We start from the raw sequence: 27,898 nt of genomic DNA on the forward strand, positions 1-27,898 counted from the left end.
ATAAACATGGAGTCATTTTCTCCAAAGGCTTATGATGTTATAGGATTTTAATCCATCAGGGAGGCCATCTTCTAGTTGCTCAGATGCTTGGAGGGTGACTAGTCATTTTGGAAAGGATGGGGAGGTGGACTGGTTTGTTCCTAGTCCAGAACAGGTTTGGAATCAGATTTGAATTCTGAATCTGCAATTCACTACTTCCCAGCTTCAGACCCATTTTCTTCACCCTTTCTCCACCATGCATCACTCCAACTTTTTCAGTCCTTTCCACTGAACCCTGTGGAGTTCCCATTTCATAATTCCCCTCATTCCCAACCTCTTCTCCTCATCTTTCTTCCCTCAACTTTCCCCTCTATCTGTTTTTCATCACACAACACAGCATCCTTGGCCATTCTCTCCAGTGTATGAACTCAACTAGGCTCACTGGGAAATCCTTTTATTCTTTTCCAATTGATTCCCTATCTCACTTTGCACAGAAGCTATCCCAAACTTTCTCGGGTCTCTTTAAGCCTATCACTCTTTCTTTCCCTTTTCTCATCACTTTCTCTGCTGATGACTGATAAAATTGAGGTCATCTAAAATGAGCTCCCTTTTCATCTAGAAACCCCTTGATATCATCCTGTACTGATTCTCTTATCTTTTCCTCTGGTCTTTGAAAAGGAATATATATATATATATGTGTGTGTGTGTATGTACACGTATACATACACACAACTGTATGTGCATGTATATATACATATATGTATACACTCGCAACACATACCTGTATATGTATGTGCAGACATATACACACATTCTCTATACACACATGTACATACATGTGCACAGACACATTACACATACATATATGTACATACTCTGTCTGCATATAGGTGTAGGTGTGTGCATACACATATTATATATACATGCATACATGACATGCACATATATACATATATGTACATATACACACATGCATACGTATGCATATATGTATGCACTCTGTGTATGCAGATAACCTGCTAGGAGATTGGTAAGTGTACAGTCATGAGTTACACAGGTTCTATAATTTTCTTGTATACTCTTTATGGATCATGATTAGATCATAACAGTGTTAGGCCAAGTTGCTAGCCTTTTATTTTTATGTCCTATGGATTATTGTGCAGGTGAATAAAATAACTGCTTTTTTGTGGGGGGGTAGCTGAATAAAAACATTAAGATATAAGCTCATCTTCTGTAACGTCACTGAGAGCATCTTTGGTACAACTCGAGTAGCAGACAAGATGACAGGAATGACATGTCACTCATCCTCTTCTCATGGGTTTTTTATTTCTTCTACTAGCTATATTTGTATCTTGAAAGCTTGGAGACATCTATTAAAAGCATTATTCTTGAGTTTAGTGAATGACTTGTATAAAGTTGTTTTTGTTCAGTTGTTTCAGTCGTCTTCGACTCTTGCTGACACCATTTGGGGTTTTCTTGGTGTCATTTCCTTCTCCAGCTTATTTTACAGTTGAGGAAACTGAGGCAAACAGGACTAAGTGACTTGCCTAGAGTCACACAGCTAGTAAGTGTCTGAGGCTGGATTTGAACTCAGTTCTTCCTGACTCCAGGCCCAGCACTCTATCCACTGTGCCATCAAGGCACCCCTTTGAATAAAGTATAAACACATAATTGGCCCATACTTGGAAGGACTGCTGGTATTCTAATCTTTTGGTAAAAATAATTTTATATATAATATGTTTCATATGTGTATATTTTATGCATGTTATACTGTCATTTTATATATTACATATAGAATTTGTTATACATGTACACATAACATTTGTATATATACTTATATATTATATATGAGTATATACATATATAAATTTTTTGGTCATTTACATAGAAGACTAAAATAACAAAAATGCAAGTTGGATCAAATACGAATCAGATGGCTCACCACAATCAATGGCAAAAGAGTGACATCAAGGAAGATGACTGAAACTCAAACTTCTTTACAAAGCTAGAGTGGTGGAGCCAGATAGATCCTTAATTATTGGCTTCAGAGCATCACAGTGGTGCATAAATTACTAGCAAAGCACTTTCCCTCCTTCGTCTCAGATGCAAGCCCAAGCCCACTTTTCTTAACAAAGGTAACAAACACATAAGCACACACACACACACACACACACACAAACACGGATTCTTACCATGGCAACAGATACCACATCCACTGCAGATTTTGAAATATTGTAAAATTTTATGTCAAATACCATGGAAGAAGGCATTCATTTGTGAATACCAGGGATGTGCTGGTAAATACTTAACAACCAGCTCTCTTATAAAAATAATGTATCCATTAGAATACACTTTAAAGTTTGATCTTCATTATTAACATTTTCTCTATCACATTCTCAAGATCAGACAACCAGTAAAACAATAAATCAAGCCCTGATTTTTATATTTTATCCCATTTCTAAGGTGTAAATGCTCACATTGGAATATTAACAACCAGCTTTCACGAGCTGATTCCAACAAACCCCTGATTAACAAAAACCAGGTTTTAAAATTTACTTTATTTTGGTGTAATGATCCTGCTACTTGGAGAGGCAGTGCTGCATAGAGGATAGAGATCTGTCCTTGGAGCCAACATAGGCCTGAGTTCAAATCCTGCCTTTGATACATACTGGCTGTATGATCTGAACAAATAACTTAAATTCTATTTCTCAAGGAAATTCTCTAGGACTATAAATTACAGGAAAGGTGCTGGCCTGCTTTAGTAGAGAGAAGGGTTTTTTTTGTTTGTTTGTTTTTGTTTTTTTTTGGCACAGGGCAATGAAGGTTAAGTGACTTTCCCAGGGTCACACAGCTAGTAAGTGTCAAGTGTCTGAGGTGGGTTTTGAACTCAGGTCCTCCTGAATCCAGGGCCTATGCTTTATCCACTGTGCCACCTAGCTGCCCTTTTTTTTTTTTAATCCAGAAGTTGCTTATACCAATGAAATCACAGGCCCAGGCTCGATCCCTGTCCACAAATTGCATCCATGCTGTTATATATATATATATATATATATATATATATATATATATATATATATATATATATATATATATATACACACACACACACACACATATATACATATACACACATATACATACATATATACATATACATATACATACATATACACACATACATACATACACACACACACACACACACACACACACACACACACACACACACACACACATATATATATATTTGGTGGGGCACTGAGGGTTAAGTGACTTGCCCATGGTCACACAGCTAGTAAGTGTCATGTGTCTGAGGCCGGATTTGAACTCAGGTCCTCCTGACTCCAGGGTCAGTGCTCTATCCACTGCACCACCTAGCTGCCCCCTGTGCTGTTATATTTTAATGGGCTTTTTGGAATTCCACTCTAACTATGCACATATCCTTTTCAAAACCATTTGAGCTAATCTTATGCTTGTCAACCAGTTCATTAGGAGGTATAATTTCTGGAATTTTTGTTAAATAGAGATTTTCAGTGACCTTAGGATCTTAAAGTTTTTTCTCTTCAGATTTCAGTGTCACCCCAGTTTCTACTATCTCATCTAATCTAGACTTAGACATAAAGATTTTTTTTATGATTTCCTTGCACTGCTCAGCAGTACAGTGTTGTGTGACTTGGAGCCAAGGGTACCGTTTGGCAAAAAGCAATATAAATCCTTTGCCTATAACTAGTGAGGTTTCCAAATTGTTTTATGCTATACAAGGGAAATATCCATGTCTTTGAGGCCATTTCTTGTTTTTGTGGGGTTGGTCTATTCATTCATTCATCCATTTATTTATTTATTCATTCATTCATTCATTCATTTATTCATCCAGTTTTTTATCTATCTATCTATCTATCTATCTATCTATCTATCTATCTATCTATCTATCTATCTATCTATCTATCTATCTATCTATCTATCTATCTATCTATCTAGTTGTTTGTGGGGCAATGAGGGTTAAGTGACTTGCCCAGGGTCACACAGCTAAGTGTCAAGTGACTGAGGCTGGATTTGAACTCAGCTCCTCCTGAATCCAGGGCAGGTGCTTTATCCACTGTGCCACCTAGCTGCCCTGAGGCCATTTCTTGTGCACTAATAATTTGCTCACTTTGGTAGTCAGGGCCACCTCAGTCAATCAATAAACGTTTTTAAGTGCCTACTATGTGCCAGGCATTGTGCTAGGCACTGAGGATACAAAAAGAGACAAAAGACAGTCTGTCCTCAAGGGGTTTACAATTTAACAACTGAGACAACATAGAAATATGCAAATAGATGCAAAGCAAACTATATACTAGAAAAATAGGAAATAATAACAGAGGGAAAGCTGTAGAATTAAGAAGGGTTGGGAAAGGCTCCTTGTAGAAGGGATTCTATTTTGGAACTTAAAGGAAGCCAGGGAAATCAGTAGGTGGAGTTGAGAAAGGAGAACACAACCAGAGGAAATGACTGGAGCCAAGAGATGGAATGTCTTGTTTGTGACTAGTGTCACTGGATCAGAGAGTATGTGGCAGGAAGTAAAATATAAGAAGACTGGAAAGGTTGGGGGTGACTGGGTTATGAAGGATTTTGAATTCTAAATAGAGCCTTTTGTATTTATCTTGAAGGTGATAGGGAGCCACTGGAGTCTACTGAGTAGGGGAGAGGAGGTGATGTGGTTGGACACAGGCTTTAGTAAAATTACTCGGTGGCTGGCTGGAACTCAGACTGGAGCAGGGAGGATTCTGAAGTAGGTGGACCCACTAGTGGGCTATACCGCAGCATTTCCTGAAGGTGGGAAGGACCTTGAGATTTCTGATTTGTTCTGATGTATCTCAACTTTTTATGTTATCAAAACGATGGATCACTACTCACTCCTCTGTTCTCCGTGTCAAGCTTATTATCATAATGTTTATGAGTATTGTCAGCCTTCAGAAGTATGCCACTCCATTTAATTCTTAGATTCAGAGTGGTTTCATCATGTACAACAAGGCAACATGATCAATGGCATCACACAAGTGGCTAGAGTGGCCAAGTGGCCAGAGTTATACCTGGGCTGGGGGGAGGGTTGTTAGTACTACTACTACTACTACAACCACCACTACCACTTCTACTACAACTACCACTACCACCACCACCACTACTACAACTACCACCACCACTACTACTACCACCACCACTACTACCACCACCACCACCACTACCACTACTACTACAACTACAATTACTACTACTATTACCACTACTACTACTAAGTTGTAGTAGTGCTGTTGTTGTTATTGTCATGAGACACTATGTTAAAGTAGACAGAAAGCTGCCTTCCAAGCTAGTAATATCTGGGTTCAAATCTTGACTGACACATGTGCCTCAAGGCAAGTCTGCTAACTTCAGCATTCTCAGCAGCTTTTTCTAAGACTAGAGGTCCAGGAGATGTTCCTAATCAACATTGGCAGAGGCCATTTCCTGAACTGGGCATGCTGAACTTGGAGTGAGGAAGAGCTGGGTTTGAATTCTGCCTCAGATATTCCCTAGTATAAGACCTAGGGCAAGTTACTTTAGGTCTCTTAGCCTCAGTTTCCTCATCTGGAAATTGGGAAGGAACTGGCAAACCACTCTGTTATCTCTGCCAAGAAAACCCCAAATGGGATAATGAAGGGTAAGACATGACTGAAGAAATGACTGAGCAAAAATGCAGATAATCCCGACTTTGCTGGTGTTTTTGTGGGCATAAAGTGAGATCACATATATAAATGCTTTTAAAAATCTTAAAGCACTATGTAAACACTACTACCACCACCACCATTATCATGATCACCATCACCATTATTAATTACACCAATGAAATCACATTCTATTATTATCGTTGCCTAGATCACCACCTCTTTCTGACCCTGTTACCTTTGGGAGTGTGGAAAACTGATGGGGAAGATAATTATTGAAAATTTCTCCTAAGTGTAATTTTCTAGCATTAATGGTTTGGTTTTCTTTTCTTTTTGTGGGGCAATCAGGGTTAAGTGACTTGCCCAGGGTCACAAAGCTAGCAAGTGTCAAATGTCTGAGGTCAGATTTGAGCTCATATCCTCCTGACTCAAAGGCCAGTGCTCTATCTACTGCACCACCTAATTGCCTCTGGCTTGGTATTCTTTTTGATTAAGTTTTTGCCTTTTTTTTTTCCGGGCCAATGAGGATTAAGTGACTTGCCCAGGGTCACACAGCTAGTAAGTGTCAAGTGTCTGAGGCTGGATTTGAACTCGGGTCCTCCTGACTCAAGGGCCAGTGCTTTATCCACTTCACTACCTAGCTGCCCCTTGGCTTGGTATTCTTAAAGAGCCAGGACTCCTCTTAGTCTTTCCCTTAATACTAACACACTTTAATAGGTGTGGATAGGAGCTTGGGAAATCTTTTTCTTGCCTTTTCTTTCCCCCACCCTGAAAGGCCCACGTCATCCTCAAACCCAGCTAAATGATAATTTAGTCCAGCAGCTTTCTTTGAAGTTGAGAATGCTCTCAGATAGGCCCAAGAAGAGCTATAAAACCAAAATAGCCAGAGGGCATTTTAGCAAAATTATCAATTTCTTCTTGAAAGCCTCCAAAAAGGATATAGCAGTTAAAAAACACAAACAAAAATCTGACCCAACATTTCGGTGGAAAACCGCCCACATCAACGCATTCTTCAATAAAGGCTGCTTTCTGCTGATTCTTCCCCCGACCCTCCCACACCCCATGTTGCTCTCATATTTGATCATCAATTTTCTACAAGATTTGCTATAATGTTTCCTAAGAGCTTGGGCTTTTCTGTTTTAATTTATTCTACAACAGTTCCTAACCCACCAAAATATGTGTTCTTTTTACTTTTCAGAGTCACAGTTTATTAGGTGACATAATGATACTTGGCTATAGCCACTAACTCTATTTTTTTTCTTCTTTTTTTCTTTTAAATTTTTTTTAGTGGGGCAATGAGGGTTAAGTGACTTGCCCAGGGTCACACAGCTAGTGTCAAGTATCTGAGGCTGGATTTGAACTCAGGTACTCCTGAATCCAGGGCTGGTGCTTTATCCACTGTGCCACCTAGTGCCCCACTAACTCTACATTCTACCCCTATTAAGGGGTAAAAAAAAAAGCTCCAATGTTAGAAGACTTGGGTTCAATTTTCGGCCCTGACACTAACCAGTTTGGCAAGTATGGGCGAGCTGCTGCTTCTCTTGGGGCCTCAGTTTTCTCATTTGTAAAATGGGTATAATGAGACTTATACTAGCTATTTCATAGACTTGTGAGCCAAGTGTTTTGTACACCTTTCATTGTTGTTGTTTGGTTGTGTCTGACTCTCCATGACCCCATTTGGGTTTTGTTTTGTTTTGTGGCAAAGGTATTGGAGTGGTTTGCCACCTCCTTATCCAGCTCATTTTACAGATGAGGAAACTGATGCAAACAGGGTAAAGTGATTTGGCCAGAGTCACACAGCTGGTAAGTATCTGAGGCTTGATTTAAACTCAGGAAGAGGAATCTTTCTAACTCCAGGCTCAGCACTCTATCCGCTGTGGCACCTAGCTGCCCATCTAAATGTTAGGTAGCAGTAGCAGCTCCAGTGATACAGATGTCAAAACAACTATGCCTGTCTATTCAATGTCCTCCCATAAATCCACCAAAGGTTGGAGGCCTTTTTGTTCTTTTGACATTACATGGATACTGACATTACATGGATACTAGTAGCACATGTGAGCTATCCTGCTACCCCTTGCTCTTGCATGTAACCTGGACATCTTTTTTTATCTCTCTGATGAAATACTTCAGAGAACTCTTGTTTCCTTCTTTGTTTAAAAGGAGTCTTAGGGTGCTCACACCCACTATATGCCTCTCCATTGACCTTTGGATGAGCCTTAATTTCAAGTCTTTGGAGGCTCCGTGGTTTGTAGCCATACAAGATCACCCGAAGAATGTTGGTATAAAAATTTTAAAAGACTTGCTTCAGGGGGAAAAAAATCCCTTGACACCATTAAAAGAACTGTGCTCATTAACCCAATGAATCCATGTTGTAGATAAGACTTGGACCCCAGACTTTTCTTTTCCTCTTTGAGATTTATAAATATAGATTATGTTGTTCTCCATATAAAAGACTTTGGGAAGGCAACAACAGAATTATAGGAAACTTATTTTAGTTTAAGTACAAGGAAACCTCAGCCACTCAAAACAATCTCTGTAAAGTACAAAAAATGTTATTTTAAGAACTTGTAAGTCTTCCTAAAATGTTATGCATTTCCTTAGCTCCTTTTATAATTTTAAAACTTATTTTATTGAAGCTTTTTGTTTTTGCATCACATTTTATTTCCAATATTCCTACTTCCTTTCCTACCCAGTGAGCCATCTCTTGTAGTAACGATTAAAAAAGAAAGAGGGGAAAAAAGCAAATTAGTAAAATCAGCACCTGTATTGATTATATCTGACATTATACATGATATTTCATACACATAATCCCTAACCTCTACAATGAAATGAGACAGGGATATCTTCTCAGCTCTTCTCCTGGGGCAAGCTCGAGCACTATAATTACATGGTATTCAATTTCATTTCATTGTTCTTTCTGTTTACATTGTTGCTGTTGTGGGATGTGTTTTCCCCCTGGTTCTGCTTACTTCAATTTGTATCAGTTCATATAAATCTTCCCATGCTTCATTGAATTCTCTTTGGTCATTTATTTCTTATATCACAGTAATATCCTATCATATTCATGTACCATAACCTGTTTAATTGTCTTATTTTCAGTTGTATCTGACTCTTTGTGACCCTGTTTAGGGTTATCTTGGCAAAGACACTGAAGTAATTTGTCGTGTCCTTCTCCAGATCATTTTATAGATGAGGAATCTGGGACAAATAGGGTGAAGTGATTTGCCCAAGGTCACACAGCTAGTGTCGGAGGTCAGATTTGAACTCAGGTCTTCCTGACTCCAGGTCTAGCTGCCCTTAATTTGTCTGGCCATTTCCTCAAAGATGAACACACACACAATTTGTTTATTGCTCCCTGTTACCACAAAGGTGCTATGAATATTATGGTATATATGAAACTTTCCTTTTGTTTTTGACTTCCTTGGGAGTGTGTGCCTAGCATTGAGATATCTGGTTTAAAAGTTGACTTCTTAAACAAAGTGTATTGAACCTAGAGAAGTAGTGTCATGATATAGTAGAAAAAATGCATAGCATAGCAGATGAGGCACTGAACTTAGAGTTAGAATACTTGGAAGGTGTTAGGTAGTGACTGATACACAGTAGGTGCCTAATACATACTTGTTACGTGATTGGCTAGACAATCTCTATGGTCCTAATTGACTTTCTCCTTTATAAATATTTTCTTGGTGACTCAAAATCATTATCATTCAATAAGGCAACAAGTATTAAGTATCTAATATGTGCCAGGCACTGTGCTAGATGCTGGGGAGAGAAGTATCAAGAATGAAACATTCTCTACTGTCAAAGAGCTTAAGAATCAATGACTATATTGTGCTGTAACACACTGATGTCCTTAGGGCCAATTGAGATATATAGGGCTATTTGTCTCTATGCAAAAGGGCCCCAGATTGCTCTAGTTTTAAAGACCTTATGTCTGCTTTTTAGAGTTCTTCTTGTTTTCTGTAACTGATCAGTGTGCCTATCAGATAGCTAGATGGTGAATTAGATAGAGTTCTGGAGTTAAAATCAGGAAGACCTGAGGTTTAAAACCTGCCTCAGATACTTAAGCTGTGTGACTATGGGTGAGTCATTTAACCTCTGCCTGCCTCAATTTCTTCATTTGTAAAATGGAAATAATACCAGTACCTACCTTATAGGTTCATTGTGAAGATCAAAAGAGATAATATAGAATGCGCTTTGCAAACCTTAAAATCCAATATTAACACTAGTTATTGTTATTGTTATTATTATCATTATTACTTATAATAGATCCTTGCTTCTCTATTGCTTCCCTACTTTGAATGTGTAGGAGCCAAATATCTAAGTTCTTTATTGTTTCATGTAAAGGAAGAGTAATTTGGTGCTAAGACAAGGCCTAAAGTTCTCTCCTCCCAGAAAAGTATATAAATTTAAAAGAAAAGACAATAACATCTACTTGACTGTTCAGAGCCTTGTTTTCTAGGTTTCTCTGCTAAGTTCTAGATAGAGGAGGTGTCATTATACTTGTTTTTTTCTTCCAAAATCAAATCCCCTTCTCCAATAATGCCTAAAGATTATAATTTTGAAGGTATGACTTTTTGAAAGTGAGAGGAAGGGGACACTAAATATATTGTCTATTCCTCCCTTCCTGTTTTTCATTCATTCATACTAGGATTTAACAAATTACTTTCTGCCTAGGGCTCTTCCAAGTATAGGATGGGCCAAAAGTCAGGATGTTTTAATAACTTTTTGAAAACTATATTTTATTTATTTTTTACCATTGACAAGATTTGATTTTTCATACACAATGTAAATTCATTTCCTCTATATGCTATACATGATGCTATGGTATTGTAAATTTAAAAAAATAAAGGAGTTATTAAATATTGACATCCCTTCATTACTTTTGGTCCATCCTGGACCAAAAATAAAGAGAAGAATATAGAAAACAGTCTTTGCCTTCAGGATTCTGCAATCTAGCAAACTGGTTCAGCTGGGTCAGGAAGATCTGCATTCCAATTCTGCTTGAGACTAAGTCACTTAACCTCTCTGTGCCTTCAGTTTCCCCATTTGTAGAATGGGGAGAATAACAGTATCTGCTCCACAGGGTTGTTGTGAGAATCAAATGAGGTAATTGTGAAGTGTCTATTCCATAATAAGCATTATATAAATGTAAGCTATTAGTGTAAGATGAAGCTTAGAGAAAGCTTTGTATACATTCTTCTATTGGGGTTTGGACAGAAGCAGGCAGAGAAGAGAACTAACTTTCCATGGGACTTCTGAATCTTGAGTTATTGTCCCAGCAAGTACTCTTAGAAGAAGTCACATGTCTCTTTAAGTGGACACTGTTGTATAGTTCACTGTCTCTGTTAAATCACCCCAAACATGGTATTTGGGTGTTGACTGGATTCTTGATCAAGCCCCATTGGATCATTGCATATTTTGACAAGCTTGATCTACCTTGTGTGGTCATACCCAGTTTCCCCAACTCTCTGGGTCCCCCTATTTGAGTAGGTTACTTTTCAGTTATGCTGGTAATGAACTACCGAGTAATGATCTGAAGATGGCAGCATTGGGTGATCTATCTCATTTTCTTATTTAAACATACAGAAAGTCACTTAACGCATGCCTGTGATTATAGCAAAGTACTCCCAAATCAGCTTGTCATGTTAGGAGACTCCATATCCACCCCCTTCACATAATTTCTGTAAGTGATTCTGTCTCTCTCCTCTCTCCCTTCCATCCCACATGGAACAGGGAAAAAATACATATAAAACGTAAAAATCTGGGAATGTTCAGAGAAAAATGAGGAAAAGGAGCTTCTTTAAGGCAGGCATTCTGCCTAATCTCATTAGAAGTGTTCATATTAGTGGTCAACTAGAGATGGCCTTTTGGCCATCCTTGGGGTTTGCAAAGTACAGTTTTTGAAAACCTCAAGGATATTCCTTCTGCAAAGCTACACTGTAGGCTCTGTGATGTAATAGACAAAGAGCTGTCCTTGAAGTCAGGAAGCCCTGAGTTCAAGTCTTGCCCATGACACATACTAGTTGTGTGACCCTGGGTGAATCACTTCACCTCTCTAGTGCTCTAGGCCAGGGCTTCTTAAACTTTTTCCACTCATGACCCCTTTTTGCCCAAGAAATTTTTACATGACTCTGGGGTGTATGGGTATATAAAATACATATACATAACCTTTTACTGTTGCCAGTTTTTTGCGACCTCCACATTCCGTTACTCGACCCCATATAGGGTAACAACCCACAGTTTAAGAAGCTGGGCTCCAGGCAACTTTCTGAAACTCAGTTACAGAGAAGATACTGGCCTAGGAAGGTAGAGTTCCTCACTGGGACAGCAGTAAAATCACAATTGTGCATAGATTATATACACATTTTATATCTCTTCCCAGGTAGCACCAGAAGAAAGAAGAAACAATATTTGATATAAAAGCAGTTTTTGGGGGGGGGCAGCTAGATGGCGCAGTGGTTAAAGCACCGGCCCTGGATTCAGGAGGACCTGAGTTCAAATCCGGTCTCAGACACTTGACACTTACTAGCTGTGTGACCCTGGGCAAGTCACTTAACCCCCTATTGCCTGCAAAAAAAAAGAAAAGAAAAAAAAAGCAGTTTGGGGGAAAAGGAAGCCCTTTAAAATATTACTCACTTATCTAGGCATCTTAGCGACAGAAAGGATCATCTCATTTAGTTCATCCTTTGTTCTTTGCCTGGACTAAAGACATCTAAGGCTAAATCTGGACAAAACTTTGGGCATCAGCAATTTTAGTTTGCCCTCCTCCTTAATTTGTCCTGTCTGTGAGACTCCCAAGTCTGGGGTTTTGTTGGCAGCAGAAAACAGAGATGTCAGACTGTGGAAGGGCAAGATAATCATACACGTTTTACTGACTCATTAACTTCAGGTACTATTTATTACTGGAATTTTAGTATCTCCCTTTATCTGTTAGCAAACGTGGAACTTGAAAATAAAAAGAGACTCTTCTGGCTCTAAGTCATCTACTGCTCTAAGAGGGGGAAGGCCCATGAAGGAGACGTTGAAGGGCCTGCTGGGAGTAGAGAACAGCAGGAGAGGTGCTGAAGGAAAAAGCAGATAAGAAATCAGCAGATGGAGTGAGGGGTGGAAGGTCACGGTGGTTGGAATGCCTCCCAGAACAGGTATGGGTCCAGGAGCCTTTTTGAGAGATGGACGGGAAGTCATATGGTATCTATTTCCCGAGACACTGGCCTACTTATAGAAATGTGGAGACCAAAGGTATTATGGGTGATGAATTTGATGCTGAATCTTGATTCACTCTGAGTGCTGACCTTTTGAGACTTGCCCCTGACTAACAGGTATGCAGGCATGACTTAAAATGAAGATGAAGTTTTAAATCTGTTTGAAGGTCTCAGTGGGCATTTTCTACCAGATTTCCTCTAAGGTTAGCTCAGACTGTTTTGATTTGGATCATGAAGCATGCCATTTGGCTCCATTCCTCTCTTTGTACTTTGTAACATGCCAACTCTTTTGTAGGACAGACCCAGGGCTAGTTCTGGGCAATAGGATGCTGTTGGTTTGGTTTTTAAATTTTTTCATAGCACATTTTCCTTTTGCAGTAACCTCATAGAGGCAGTCTGGCATAGTAGACAGTGACATGGGCTTGGAGACAAGATGACCTGCGTTTAAATTCTGCCTTGGATGCTTAGTAGCCATGTGACCATGAGCAAGTCACTCAACCTCTATGTATATTCAATAATAGCTCATTAAGATTTGCAGCCATCAGACCCAGGTTCCAATATTGTTCTTGCCATTTGCTGTCTATGTGTGCCTAAGTGGGCCTTGGTTTATTTGCCTTTAAAATGGGGAGGTTAGGTTAAATGACAGCCAAGACTCCTTCCTACATTAGCTCTATGATGCTAGGTTTTAGATGGGGTTGAGATCTGCTATGGTGGAGAGAGAGGCTCTACACTTGGTGACAAAGTCAAATAAATGAAAAGGCATTTATTAAGTACTTAGTATATGCCACGGGCAACTAGGTGCACAGTGGATAGAGTGTCAGGCCTGGAGTCAGGAAGATATCTTCCTGAGTTCAAATCTAGCCTCAGACACTTAATAGCTGTGTAATCCTGGGCAAATCACTTGACCCTGTTTACCTCAGTATCCTCATCAACAAAATGAGCTGAACAAGGAAATGGCAAACCACTCTAGTATCTTTGTCAAGAAAACCCCCAAATGGGGTCACAAAGTTAGGCACTGAAAACTACTGAGAACAATGTGCCAAGCCCTGTGATAAGCACTGGGGATACAAATAGGAAATTTAGGCAACCCTTGTTCACTCTCTTTAATTGGGAGAGATAATACATATATGTTCAGCTACAGGGCTGATGGAAAGTCCTAGAAGTCTAAGATCATAGCAGTGGAATGAATGGCAAGACCCAGGGATCCTTGGGGTTCATCAAAATTCAATGTCTGTGGGATGCAAAGGGTGGAGAAGGAGGGCAGATGGTATGCAGAAATTTTACAGAAAGCATCACCTAAAAGAGTGCATTTGGGCATGGGAAACCTAAGTTATATAAGGGAAGGGAATGTGATTTCTCCCCTTCCCACCTCCTGTGATTTGGTTGAAGTAGTCACATGAATTAATCTCTGATGAAAAGGTTTCAGAGGGATAACAAGGTGTTTAAATAACTGTAAAATTGTGACCACACCCAAGGATCCTTTTTATGAGTATAAAAGATTGAGTCATAAGGGAACAAAGTAATTGAGCAAAAATTTTTGCAATACCTTTGGGAGCTTTTAGTTCAGAAATATAATCAAAATGAACCAAAAAAATTAAATTAAAAAATGAAAAAAAAATAGAAAAGAGTTAAACCTTGGATTGTAGGTTCTGGAGTGTTTTGGGGCTGAGACCCCCCCCCCTTTCAAGGGGAAGAATAGATGATTCTTCTCCCCAACCCAGCCCATTGGTCATGATGTAGAGCAGTGACTTACCCAGAGAGAGAAGCCTTAGGTTGCAGTTAGGGAGTTTGTGCCAGAGAGTTCAAGGCAGATTTGAGGGAGCAGAGAGACACATTTCAGATGGACACAGATACAGAAAAGTGATTCCTCTAGGGAGGTAGAAGTATTGACGATTGTAATCCCTGGCAGAAGAAAAGATAACTGTTTAGAGACTCAAGAGTCTAGCCTTGACAAGGGAGAGCCAATTTGTGTAAAGGAATAGACCTTGGGATCCCATCTGAACACCATTTTTTTGCTGTCGTTATTTGTTCTTCGTTCAAGAAAGAAGATCAATGACATCGGGGGGGGGGGTGATCTCTTGACTTTCAAGGGAATGAATAGGATTTCAGTGAGACAGAGCTGTGCAAAGTCATCAGTCTAACTCTCTCTTCCAGAGACAGAGTCCAGTGGCAAGCCATAGGTCAAGATGACTGGTGATGGCCTGGGATGCAGTGGGAGACCTTGACCTTTTAAAACTAAGGTCTTTTCCAGTTCTCAGTTTGTCTGAGGCTACACCCATTCAGTGATTAAAGGCTAGGTTAGAATTGAGGCAAAAATGGCCTTGTTTACTTTCAGAAAACAATCAATCTGGGAGAAGACCCTTAGAGTTTCTACAAACTTTTCCAGTGGAGATACTGCATCAAAGGGGAGCTGCATAAGAACTTTACAGAGAGGAAAGACTTCTAGGCTCTGAATCACTAGAAGCCTTGATTTGCCTTTGTATCCTATAAATATCCTACGTGTATCCTATATGTGTGCTTCCCTATTGTACTAAGTTTGAGCCCATTCTTCCCTTGGGTGCTGTGTGTATTCATGGGATAATACATTCTAGGTTTATGGGGAAAATGTTTTGTAGCTCCTGTTTTTTATGCAGCTGTCTTGGAAAATTCCTTTGCTAAGAGCTAATTCTGGCTGATTGTTAATGGGGAGCACATTGGTAAGAGCACTAGGAGTCCTGGCACACCTGTATTACCCATAGGACCCAAGGTAGCAGTCACCCTCTGGAAACCCAACTTGTGAATGTGAGTAAAAGTTGGGAGAATATCCCAGAGGGGTTAGTATGTTGGAAATAAACCTTCAGTTCCTTCAGAACCCAGCCTGGGGTTCCATGTTCAGGCTACATTGGGTTGAAGGTCACCCTTATCATATCATTTTGATTAGAAGAATAAAATATTCAAAAAATAAACTAAGGGTTAATTAACTCACATGTTAAGTGGAATGTGGAATAAGTTGCTGGTGGTTGGAAATAATTATTCTTTTCCTTTATCTCAGGAGTTTTAAAATACCTCTCTTTGCCAACACATTTAGCACTATCATTACTAGGGCAGGACGCATGTAGTGTTTATACTTCAAAGTCACCACTTCTCATTTCTCTCTCAGAGCAATAGAGTAACTGTTTATATAGTTTCAGCAGCAATTTTAGCTTATTTAGGCTAAACCATGATCTCATTAATGGATTACTTTTCCAAACCAGCAGTGCTAATTTGGGATTTCTTTAACATTCATTCATTCAACACACAGTTAAGTACCTACTATGTTACTGGGAAACTCCCTTTTCCTTTCATTTCTTGTAATTACTCAACATTTGGGCTGCCAATGAAGCCTTCTCCTAAATCCAGAGGTTCCTAAATTTTCTTGATTGATGGAGCCCTTAGTATCTCAGCAATTTTTTTATGGTATTGCTAGGCAAAAAAGAAATACCTAACAATTTATTTATTTACTAGTTAGATCTAAACAGTTTAATAAGTATTTACATCTTGGCACCTAAGTAGCAGTTTTAAAAAAATAACATAAATTGAAATTCAAAAAGTCATTCTTAATTAACCACAATTACTTACTAATGGTTTATATGTACCTCTTGGGCAATACACAGCTTCTCAAACTTTGGAATTAGATTGGATTCTCTACCCTCATTTCCTGTTCCACATTGATTTTCCAACCTTACTTTTTTCCCCCCAATTACAGCAATCACTGCAAATCCAGGCTCCCAAAGATATGATTTAAAGTTGAAACTATGATCTATCTTAAACTACTTGTTGGCACAGTGTCATTGTCTTTCTCATGAGTGATGTCCCTGTGAATTTGCTTAAGTGTCCCAAGAGTGTTGTGGATGGAACACAGTTTGGGAACTGGTCCTACACCCATCCCTGACACTTATAGTCTTGTGATCTTGGGCATGTCCCTTGACCTTTGTGACTATGTTTTCCTCATCTTTAAAATAAGGGCATGTATGGAATAGATGACCTCCAAAGTCCTTTTCTGATCTAAATTTGTAAACCTGTGATCTTCCCCTATTCTCATTCTTATCCATTTCTTCCATCTCTTTTCCTCCTCTTCCACTTCCTCTTCTTTCTCCTCCTTTCCCTCTTCCTCATTTTCTTCTTCTTTCTCCTCCTCTTCCTTCCCTTCCTCCTCTTCTTTTTCCTCCTCTTTCTTCTCAACTTCTCCTCTTCGTCCTCCTCCTTTTTCCTTTTCCTCCTCTTCTTTTCATTGTCTCCCTCCTCTTCACCTTCCTCCTCTTCCTTCTACTTCTCTTCTTTTCCCTCTTCCTCCTTCTCCTCCTCTTCTTCCTCCTCCTTCTCCTTTTTTTTTTCTCTTGTCTGGCTGTGTGAATTGAAATAAAAATCATAATCGTGAAAATCTGGTCATCAATAAACATGTTGGTGTTGCTTTCTTGTTGTTGAATCACCATTGTTAATTAGATATGTTTGCAAGTCCCCGTAACTCATTCGGGCTGCTCACTAAATTCCATGCTACCGTTTTATTTGATTGTTGTTGACAGGACAAGTCTAATGCTTACCTTATGGGCTAATTGCATCATGTCCAATTTTTCTCTCTGTATGTAGTTACATCATAGGAGAAATCATATGAGCACAGTGAGGTTCAATATGGAGAATAATAAGGTTCTACTGCATTATCTTTGATGACATAAGGAACTAATGCTCTTAAAGGCCTTGCCTATAGTAATTTTGATGCCTAGTAATGTTTGGGACAAAGTGAAATCCACCTTAAATCTACTGTAATTAGGGAACTTCAGAATTAGTCCCAGAGATCCTGCAATACTAGGCCATGTGGGGGAGACCCTGGGACACCATGAGGTCATTTTTGAAGAGGCTGCCATCTGACCTGAACAGCTTTGGGGCTGGACCAGGGAGAAAATCTGGTGTGAAGCTGCTGGTGGACAGTAAGGGGAGCAAGTATTACATTCAGTAGATTCTGCATTCATTTAATTGTTCCTATGCTACTGGAGTGATGGAGTCCTCAAAATGCAATAAAATGGAAAATTGCGGAATCTTTAAAAATTGTTATTAAAATTTTTGTGCCTTCTAAATTTTCATGTTCTGGGGAAAATCTCCAGTTGCCTTACACTAGGTTTCACTCTGTGCATCACTCCGAAACCTAGGGAATGGTTAGGCATCAAATTAGATTTGTGAAGGATCTTTTCATTCAAACTGACTTAAAAGAACATGGAAATATTAAAGAAACAGTGCCCAGTGGGCGTTAGTGTGCTGTATTGAAATGCTTTCAATTCAAAGTCAATTGATTTTTGTCCCTGTATGTTTTTTCCTCAGTGTTATTTCTTTACTATTGAGTTTGGACTTTGCAAACAAGAAGGGCAGCTTCGAGCCTATGGTGCAGGGCTCCTTTCTTCCATTGGAGAATTAAAGGTATGTGTCTGTGCATGCAAATGTCCTACCCAGGAAGTTGGTTCAAGGTCATGGAAAATATCGATTTATCTGCCTGAGCATTCATACTTGCAAATATCCCTTAAATATTTAATACCAGAGATTTACCACCTCAGATATGGGTGCTGACCTAACTTTTTACACTTCTGAAAGTGGGGCATGCATTTATGGTTTTCATGGTGTGACACAAATAGATTAGTAATAATGGGCAGCAATCAACAGAAAGGCCAAGTATGCTTGTGTTTGTGTTTATAATTTTTAGGTTAAAAAATGGCCAACTGGAACAGGCTAGTTTATTCAAGTAAAATTTGTGTAGTTTTTCAGGTAGCAACCTTGGAAAAACTTGCCTTTAAATTCACATACACACAATATTTTGAAGTATCTAAAACGTGATTCATTTAAATTCAACAAGTATTTATTAAGTTCCTATTATGTGGAAAGCACTGGGTGAGGCAAGGGAGATGCAATGATAAAAACCAAATAATTCCTGTCCTCAAGGAGCTTACATTCCTTTTTTTTTTTGGTGGGGCAATGAGGGTTAAGTGACTTGCCCAGGGTCACACAGTTAGTAAGGGTTAAGTGTCTGAGGCTGGATTTGAATTCAGGTCCTCCTGAATCCAGGGCTGGTGCTTTACCCACTGTGCCACCTAGCTGCCCCCTATTTTTAAATTATAAAAGTATTTTATTATTTTCTAGTTACATGTAGAGATAGTTTTCAACATTTGTTTTTATAAGATTTCTAGTTTCAAAATTTTTTCCCTCCCTCCCCCACTCCCCAAGATATCAAGTAATATGATACAGGTTATACACGTACAAAACATTAAACATATTTCTGCATTAGTCATGTTATAAGAGAAGAATCAGAGCAAAAAGGGAAAACCTCAAAAAAAACACAACAGCATCAAAAAAAGAGAAATAGTATGGTTAAATCTGCATCCATATTCCACAGTTCTTTTTTTTTTTCTGGATTTGGAGAGCCTTTTCCATCATGAGTCCTTTGGAACTATCTTGTACTGTTGTATTGCTGAGAAGAATCAAGTCTATCACAGTTGATCAACACATAATGTTGATGATACTGTGTACAATGTTCTCCTGGTTCTGTTCATCTCACTCATCATCAGTTCATGCAAGTCCTTTCAGGTTTCTCTGAAATCTGCCTGGTGAGCTATTATTATTAATCTTCACAGCAACTCTGTGAGGTAGGTGCTATTATTATCCCCCTTTTACAGTTGAAGAAATTGAGGCAGACAGAGGTTGTGACTTGCCCAGGGTCATGCAGCTTGCAAAAGGGTCTGTGGCCAAATTTGAACTCAAATCTTCCTGACTCCAGACCCAGTACTCTATCCACTTTGACACTTAGCTACCTCATAGGGAGCTCCCAGTGAACACTCTATCAATCAGAGCAGTAATTGCTCTGAAATTCATAGTCTTTTGGGGGGGGGGGAGCCAATTGGGGTTAAGTGACTTGCCTGGGGTCATACAACTAGTCAAATTTGAACTCAGGTCTTCCTGACTCCAGGGCCAGTGCTCTGCCATTCCAGAGTTAGATCTTAAAGGAAGAAAGAAACTCTAGGGGGTAGATATAAGGGATAAATTCTTGGCATGGGGGTGGATAGTAAAAAGACATGAAGATGGAATTTGGAATGTCATGAATGAGGAGCCACGAAAGGGCCAGGTTGGCTAGAAGGCAGAGAGGGTGAGGGAAGCTCTTTGTCCAAGAAGGCTGGAAAGATAGTTCAGGGCCAGGGCACATAATGCTTTTTTTTTGGCAGGGCAATGAGGGTTAAGTGACTTGCCCAGGGTCACACAGCTAGTCAGTGTCAAGTGTCTGAGGCTGGATTTGAGCTAAACAGAGGGATTTATATTTCATCCTGGAGCTAATAGGAAGACATCAGAGTTGGTTGAATAGGAGTGTCACATGATTAGATTGGCAGCTCTTCCAAATTCCAAGCCCAGCTCTCTCTATCCAAGACACCCGGCCACCTCTCATTGTCTGTTAGGCATCTTATTGTTCAGTTTCATCACTTTTGAGCATTTTGATTCTTCCTCTCTTAGAATGTCAAGGATTTTCTAGTCTCCCCAGTGACCACTTTGGAGCATTTCTCCAATTCAGAAAAATATCAGAAGCAACAATGAACCCAGATGGAGATTAGATGCTTTGAACAGGTCCTGGCCTGCCATATTGACCCCTCACTGGAGTAATGATGCTAAGATAATTCCCCATCAGTCACCAAGACTACTTTTAGCTTGTACACATTCTTGCCTTTCAAGAGAAAACATTTCATGCTGCTTCAACTGTAAGCTAAGCTATCAATGCCAGTAGCCTGTGCATTGGGTTGGTACAGTTGCTTTAAATCCCCACATAGGTGTCAGGAATCCATCTATTTACTTTGAAATTAACACATTTTTAATGCATGCTTTCAGACACTTACTCTCCCAGTAGCTCAGATGGTGTACTTCAGAGATGCCGTGGGGCTTGCAAGTAGAATATATGGTCAGGGGGAGTAACTTCTATTTTTTTTCCTCCTTTTTTTTGACAATACTTATTTTTACCTTTGTAAAGATAAACTGAATAAATATGGAAAAGCTTGTAAAAGCAAGCATACATCTGGGCACTGTGAAGGTTGAAATTGTGGTAACTCCCTTTGCACAGATTATGTAGATTCTATGAAATGCTCTTTAGAGTCCTAAATAATCTGACCATCCTCTCCTTTTATGCTAGTAGAATGGACCAAATGATTAAGAAAACTCTTAGAAAGTAGACTTTTCCCACAGGTTCTTAGTTTTTTGTCCATAGAATGGGGACAGGGATTATACCTGTATTTTTATTGAACTCCCAGATGAAGGGACTCCTGAATCTGCTGATTCAGGTTGATATCTTCTCCACAATTACGGTAAGCCTTAAAGAGTTTCCTAGAGCCACAGTGCCAAACTCAAATAGAAATGGGGGCCACTAAATAATAGATGAGAATCCTTTATGCCAATTACATATTGACTTAGAAAACCACATGTTAACACCATCTATGGTTTTTGTTTTTTGTTTTTTTGTTTGTTTTGTTTTGTTTTTTTTTGCGGGGCAATGAGGGTTAAGTGACTTGCCCAGGGTCACACAGCTAGTATGTATCAAGTGTTTGAGGCCGGATTTGAACTCAGGTCCTGCTGAATCCAGGGCCAGAGTTTTATCTACTGCACCACCTAGCTGCCCCCAGCATCATCTATGTTTTATTGCATTTTTGTATATTTTGTTAAATATTTCCCAATTACATTTTAATCTGGTTTGGGCCACACTAAGGAGTGTTGTGGACCACCTGCATGTTTGACACCTCTGGCTTAAAGTACTGAAAAATTGATCTATTTGCTCTAGGTAGAATTTGAACCTGGGTCTTCCTGAACCAAAGACCAACTTTCTCTGTCTATTGTGCCATGCTGTTTCTGTCAGTTACAAGAATTTAGTGGGAAACAAGCTAGATTTCGTGCCAGAGGGCTTGGAGTCAAATTCTCATTCTGCCACTACATAACCTTGGACAAATCCCTCAATATTCAGAGGCCCTCAGTTTTTTCACCTGTAAAATGACAGTTGAATTAGGTGACCTTTCCATCTCTGAATTGCCTTACATGTCTAAGTCTATGATCCTGTGATTAGCTTGTTCTAATCTATCTAGGAAATGTAGTAGAGAATAAGAGAGATTCAAAATTTGCCCCCCCCCTCCCCCCGGCCCCTTAATGGATCTGGATACACCTATTACCTAGTTTACCCATGGCTGCAAGAAGCTATAGTTTGTTTAGTGGTCACACCCAGGTAAAACTGTCTTGGCAAACAGGCCACACCAAGTTGAGAGTAACTGGCAGGTTTCAAATCCATCACTGAGTTAGGGGGATGTCTACCCCAAGCATGTGAAAACTTCTCTAGTGGCATGGGCAGATGAGAATAATTTGTTCCAATGCTTGGGCTGTTGAGCACTTAGAGCTCAGTCAGACATTGAAATTTGGTCCAACCAAATTGTTTTTTAAGAAGTTTGAATACTTAGCAGTTTAGTTCTAGAGAGGACCTCAGTGTTGGGTATCTTGTCTTGCCAGGTGATCTTCAAAATCTTCCTAAGACAATTCAAATGGAAGTGATTCAGTTTCCTGGCTTGGAGTTGGTATATTGTCCATAGAAGATATGGACAAGAAGGAGGAGATAGATATCTCTATCTCCTCTATCTCTGTCTCTGTCTCTGTCTCTATCTCTATCACTGTCTCTATCTTTATCTCTATCTCTGTCTCTATCTCTATCGAACTCCATCTCTACCTCCATCTCTATCTCCATCTCCATCTCTATCTTTATCACCATCTTCATCTCTAATCTCCATCTCCATCTCTGTCATCTATCTATCTATCTATCTATCTATCTATCTATCTATCTATCTATCTATCTATCTATCTATCTATCTATCTATCTCTGTCTCTGTCTCTGTCTTTATCTCTATCTCATGTAAATGGGAGGTAATCTTGGAGGGTAAAATAGAAGTGAGGGAGAACATGTAAGGCCTCTTGCAGAAGATGAAACTTAAACTATCTTGAAGGAAGTAAAGGAAGCCAGGAGGTGGAGATGAGCAGGTGTCACTTCACCTTCTTTGCCTCAGTTTCTTCAGCTGTAAAATGAGCTGGAGAGGGAAATGGCAAACCACTCCAATATCTTTGCCAAGAAAACCCCAAATAGGGTCATGTAGAGTCGGGCATGACTGAAATGACTGAACAGCATTGGGGTAGGAGTGTTGGAGTGGGTTTTAGGAACAGTTGACTTCAAATCCTGCTTCAGACAGTTAATAGTAAAGTGACCTTGGGTAAGGTCACATCTCTTTTGGGCTCAGTTCCCTCATCTGCAAAATGGAGATAATAACAGCATCTATCTCACAAGCTAATTATATCAAATGAGATTACATTTGTAAAGCACTTTTGCAAAACTTAAAATGTTATATGTAAATGCTATCTACTATTATTTGTAGTCTGGTCCTTCCTGGCTTTGGTCTCTAAACAGCCCAGATAAACACAAGATTTAGATGGTTGGGAGCCAGACATGTGACATTCTAATGGAATAAATTTTAATTTTTGGTGAGGCAATTGGGGTTAAGTGACTTGCCCAGGGTCACACAGCTAGTAAGTGTCAAGTGGCTGAGGTCAGATTTGAACTCAGGTCCTCCTGACTCTAGGGCTGGAATAGATTTTTAAAGTCCAGTTTGAAAGTGCATCTTCCCTGAAGTTCTCGCATTGTTTATTTCCTGGTTTTTGCCTTCAGCACCCTGAAGGTAGGAACCATATCTAATATTTGTTGGAGACAGAACTCCCAGAGATGAATTATCTGGCTGACCTTTGAGGGACTGGATCCTTCCAGGGATGAGGTAGGCCTCACGGGGTGAGACTTACATAGAATAGATGTCCAAGACACAGTTGCTGACTAATTGCTTGAATCACACTTTGGTCCCCTATAAGGGTTAATCTGTCCAAAAAATGAGTCATCTCCTCTTTCCCTGGTGAGCATTAGCTCTGCAGCTTCTTAAGGTCAGAGACTGATTCTTTTAAAAGTTCGGCACAGAGGTCACTGAGATATTAAATATCTAAATATGTAAACTCTTATTATCAGGGTTTCTCAGTGCTGAAGACTCATCAAGCTTTTTTTTTTTCTTAAGCTTTTTAAAAATCTCTGCATAATTTTACCATATTAGCTTTACTGGGACTATTAATAAATTATGGGGGGCAGCTAGGTGGCGCAGTGGATAGAACACCAGCCTTGGAGTCAGGAGTACTTGTTTTTAAATCCGGCCTCAGACACTTAACACTTACTAGCTGTGTGACCCTGGGCAAGTCACTTAACCCCAATTGTCTCACTAAAAAACAAAAAAAAACCAAAAAACCAATAAATTATGGACAACCAAGAGGTGTAGTGGATAGAGTGCCAGGCCTGGAGTCAGGAACACCTGAGTTCAAATCTGGCCATAGACACTAGCTAGTTGTGTGACTCTGGACAAGTAGCTCAACCCTGTTTGCCTTAGTTTCCTCCTCTGAAGAATGAGCTGGAGAAAAAATGGCAAACCAATATAGTATCTTTGCCTAGAAAACCTCAGATGGGGTCACGAAGAAAAACAATTGAACAGCAACAGCAAAGAGAAGAGGCCGAGGGGGCCCAGGCCATACACTGAGATCATTCAGTGTCATGGGTACAGTTGGAATTAGGATTCTTGGCCTCCGAATTCCCAGTCTATTAACTCCTTCATCCTCACTGCTTCTAATTCCTTCCTCTGAATCTCCCCATGTCATAGAACCATTTCCATTTTATTTCAATCTGGCAAGATTTTTCAAAAATCGACAAAAATATGAGTGTATGGCTAAGATAGGACATTTAGCCAGTCAACAAGCATTTACTGAGTGACAGGCACTGTGCTAATTAATTGGTGGATATACAAAGAAAGGCAAATGGCAGCCCTTGCTCTCAAGAAGCTCACAATTGACACAAATAATTGTAATATAAATTAGAATATAAAGTATATTATATATACCATGTCATGGCATCATGGCATAGCAATTAGAAGGCTGACTTTCTGATTAGGACAACACAGGTTTGAGTCCTACCTCGGACACATTTTTTTTTTTTTTGGTGAGGCAATTGGGGTTAAGTGACTTAGCCAGGGTCACACAGCTAGTAAGTGTTAAGTGTCTGAGGCTGGATTTGAACTCAGGTCCTCCTGACTCCAGGGCCAGTGCTCTATCCACTGCGTCACCTAGCTGCCCCTATCAGACATATATTTGCTGTGTGACCCCGGGCTTCTTTGCTCATCCTTGAAGAAGAACATCTCCAGAACTGGAGCTTTTCTGTCAGACACCCATGCCTGGAATTCTCTCTGTCTCTCTGTCTGTCTCTCTGTCTGTCTGTTTCTCTATCTCTCTGTCTCTCTGTCTTTCTTTCTCTCTCTTCATCTCTGTCTCCTGGTTTCCTTAAAGTTTTAGCTAGAATCCAACCTTCCACAAGAAGATAGTTTTCCCTTTATTGAGTATCTCCAATTTACCCAGGGGTATGGTGGTAATTGTTTAAAACTGGACATCTGAAAAAAAGTACCCATATCCACTCAATTTTAGGTTTAATTTGCATTATTTTCTGTTTTTTTTTTCCGGTAAGGCAATTGGGGTTAAGTGACTTGCCCAGGGTCACACAGCTAGTAAGTGTTAAGTGTCTGAGGCCGGATTTGAACTCAGGTACTCTTGAATCCAGGGCCGGTGCTTTATCCACTGTGCCACCTAGCTGCCCATCCCCATTATTTTCTGAAGTCTAGAAATCAACAAAATAATAAATCAAGACCTGATTTGTAACATTTTTGGATTTCTTAGGTGTAAATGCTCACACCGAAAATTTAACAATTGTCTGTCTCCAGTACACCCCTGAATTGACCATATCTGTTTTTCTCTTTCCCCCTTTCTCTCCTTCTACATAGTTTGTATGTTGTATCCCCTTTTAGATTGTAAGATCCTTGAGAGCAGGGACTGTCTTTTGTCTCTCTTAGAATCTCCAGCACTTATCCCAGGGCAGCAGGTGCTTAATATTTATTAATTGTTGACTGACCAAGTGACTTTGCAGGAGGTGTTATGTTCTATCCTAATACTAACACTTTCCATACAGAGTGAGTGAGAACCAGATTTGGAGACAGTATCATAATCTTGCATTTAGTAACTGCCTGAAGGACAGAATTATTCTCTATCCTCCTTTGACCCAAACAGCTTGCTTAAGTAGATAAAACTGTCAGCATCATTTATAAACCTTTAAAGGAGCATTGATCCCATCACTGCCCAGTTTGACAACTGGGACAGAAATGATATGTCAGGTGTAGCCGGCAGGAAATATATTTTATGGTAGGTTTTTAAAAATATACATATCCATTTTTTTCCTCAAATGGGAAAACGTGTTTGCAGGCTGGTTGCATATATACATATACATATACATATACACATGCATATGAATATACATATACAATGCAATACATATATATATATGTACATACATATATATAAGCATATGTCAATAATCTTTTGTTAAAAGTGCCTCCTATGTGCCAGGCACTGTGATAAGTACACATATATATACATAAATGTATATATATATATGTATATGTATGTATATGTATACATTATACACACAAATACAAGAGGGCAGCTAGGTAGTGAAGTAGATAGAGGAGAGAGCCTAGAGTCAGAAAGACCTGAGTTCAGATCTGGTCCCAGACACTTTCTAGCTGTGTGACCCTGGACAAGTCACTTAACCCCATTTGCCTCATTTCTGTCATCTATAAAATGAGCTGGAATTGGCAATGACAAACCATTACAGGATCTTTGCCAAGAAAACCCCAAATGGGGGTTAGAAAAAGATGGACACTACTGAAATGATTGGACAACAAAAATACACAGGCACACACACATACATACACACAAAAGGGCAGTTAGGTGATGAAGTGGGTGGAGCATGGGGCATGGAGTCAGGATTGCTTTAATTCGAATCTGGCCTCAGATACTTACTAGCCTTGTGACTCTGGGCAAGTCACTTAACACTGTTTGCCTCAGATTCTTCATCTATAAAATGAGCTAGGGAAGGAAACGACCGACCACTGCAGTATCTTTGCCAAGAAAATCCCCAGTGGGGTCACAAAAAGTCAGATATCACTGAAATAACTGAACAACAAAAATACGTATACAATACATATGTAACATACATATATACACACACATATATAAATGTATATCATCTATATCTATATATCTTCTGGCCCTAAACGTGCACACGTGTGTGTGTGTGTGTGTGTGTGTGTGTGTGTGTGTGTGTGTGTGTGTGTGTACTGGCCCTAAATTGGACAAGAACATGTCTTTAACTTTGAGGTATTTTTTTCCAGCCATAACTAATTGTCATTTGAATGGTGAGCATCCCATTCTATGTGGTTAGAGTTTGGGGGAAAAAATAGCTTTGAGTCATTGAAAAAGTCTTATGCATTTAGGCCCATGGCTACAGAAGATGCAGAGCTGGCAGAAAGAGAGCTCTGGGCCCTGCAGCCCAGCTCTTAGTAAGGGTTAAAGCTCAGAACAGCTCGGGTTGGGAAAGGCCTACCAAATCATGTTGTCCAATTGCATCCTTTTACAGATAAGGAAACTGAAGCCAGGAAGGATGAAGGAATTGCTCAAGGTCACTCAGCTTGTTAGATACAAAGCCAAGACTAGAAATCCAGGTCTCCTGAATGTCAGCCCAGCACGCTTTCTAAAAGCAAATGCAAACTCAGAAAAATAAATCAGTCCAGAAAAGATCTTTGAGGGAGTTTAGGTAAAAACCTGGCTATCTTATATCTCTCTGCTTTAAAGGGTGTTTGACAGTCTTGGAGTAAACGAGCTACATTCTCTCAGCTTAGCTACTTCTTTGTTGGAAGTTGTATTACCTTTTTCAGGCCAGTAGGCATCATGTTGTTCACCTTGTTAATTGACTAAATGGAGCTGTTAAACATTTACAAAGGCAGCTCCCAGGCCACAACAGAGAAATCATCAAAGGATTATGAACAGACAGTTTTCAAAAAGGAGAACACA

The 27,898-nt window shown here is 39.5% G+C and overlaps 1 protein-coding gene across 1 annotated transcript in view; it reads left to right on the forward strand.

Annotated features, from left to right (window-relative positions):
- TPH2 (tryptophan hydroxylase 2) overlaps nt 1–27,898 on the forward strand; it is a 134,281-nt gene that overhangs the window by 95,704 nt on the left and 10,679 nt on the right. Inside the window, exon 9 of the mRNA XM_043967865.1 lies at nt 18,194–18,289. Within this exon, the coding sequence (XP_043823800.1) occupies nt 18,194–18,289 (96 nt within the window). The remainder of the gene's footprint in view (nt 1–18,193; nt 18,290–27,898) is intronic.

The sequence above is a fragment of the Dromiciops gliroides genome, chromosome 5, assembly GCF_019393635.1.
Source record: "Dromiciops gliroides isolate mDroGli1 chromosome 5, mDroGli1.pri, whole genome shotgun sequence".
Taxonomy (NCBI): Eukaryota; Metazoa; Chordata; class Mammalia; order Microbiotheria; family Microbiotheriidae; genus Dromiciops; species Dromiciops gliroides.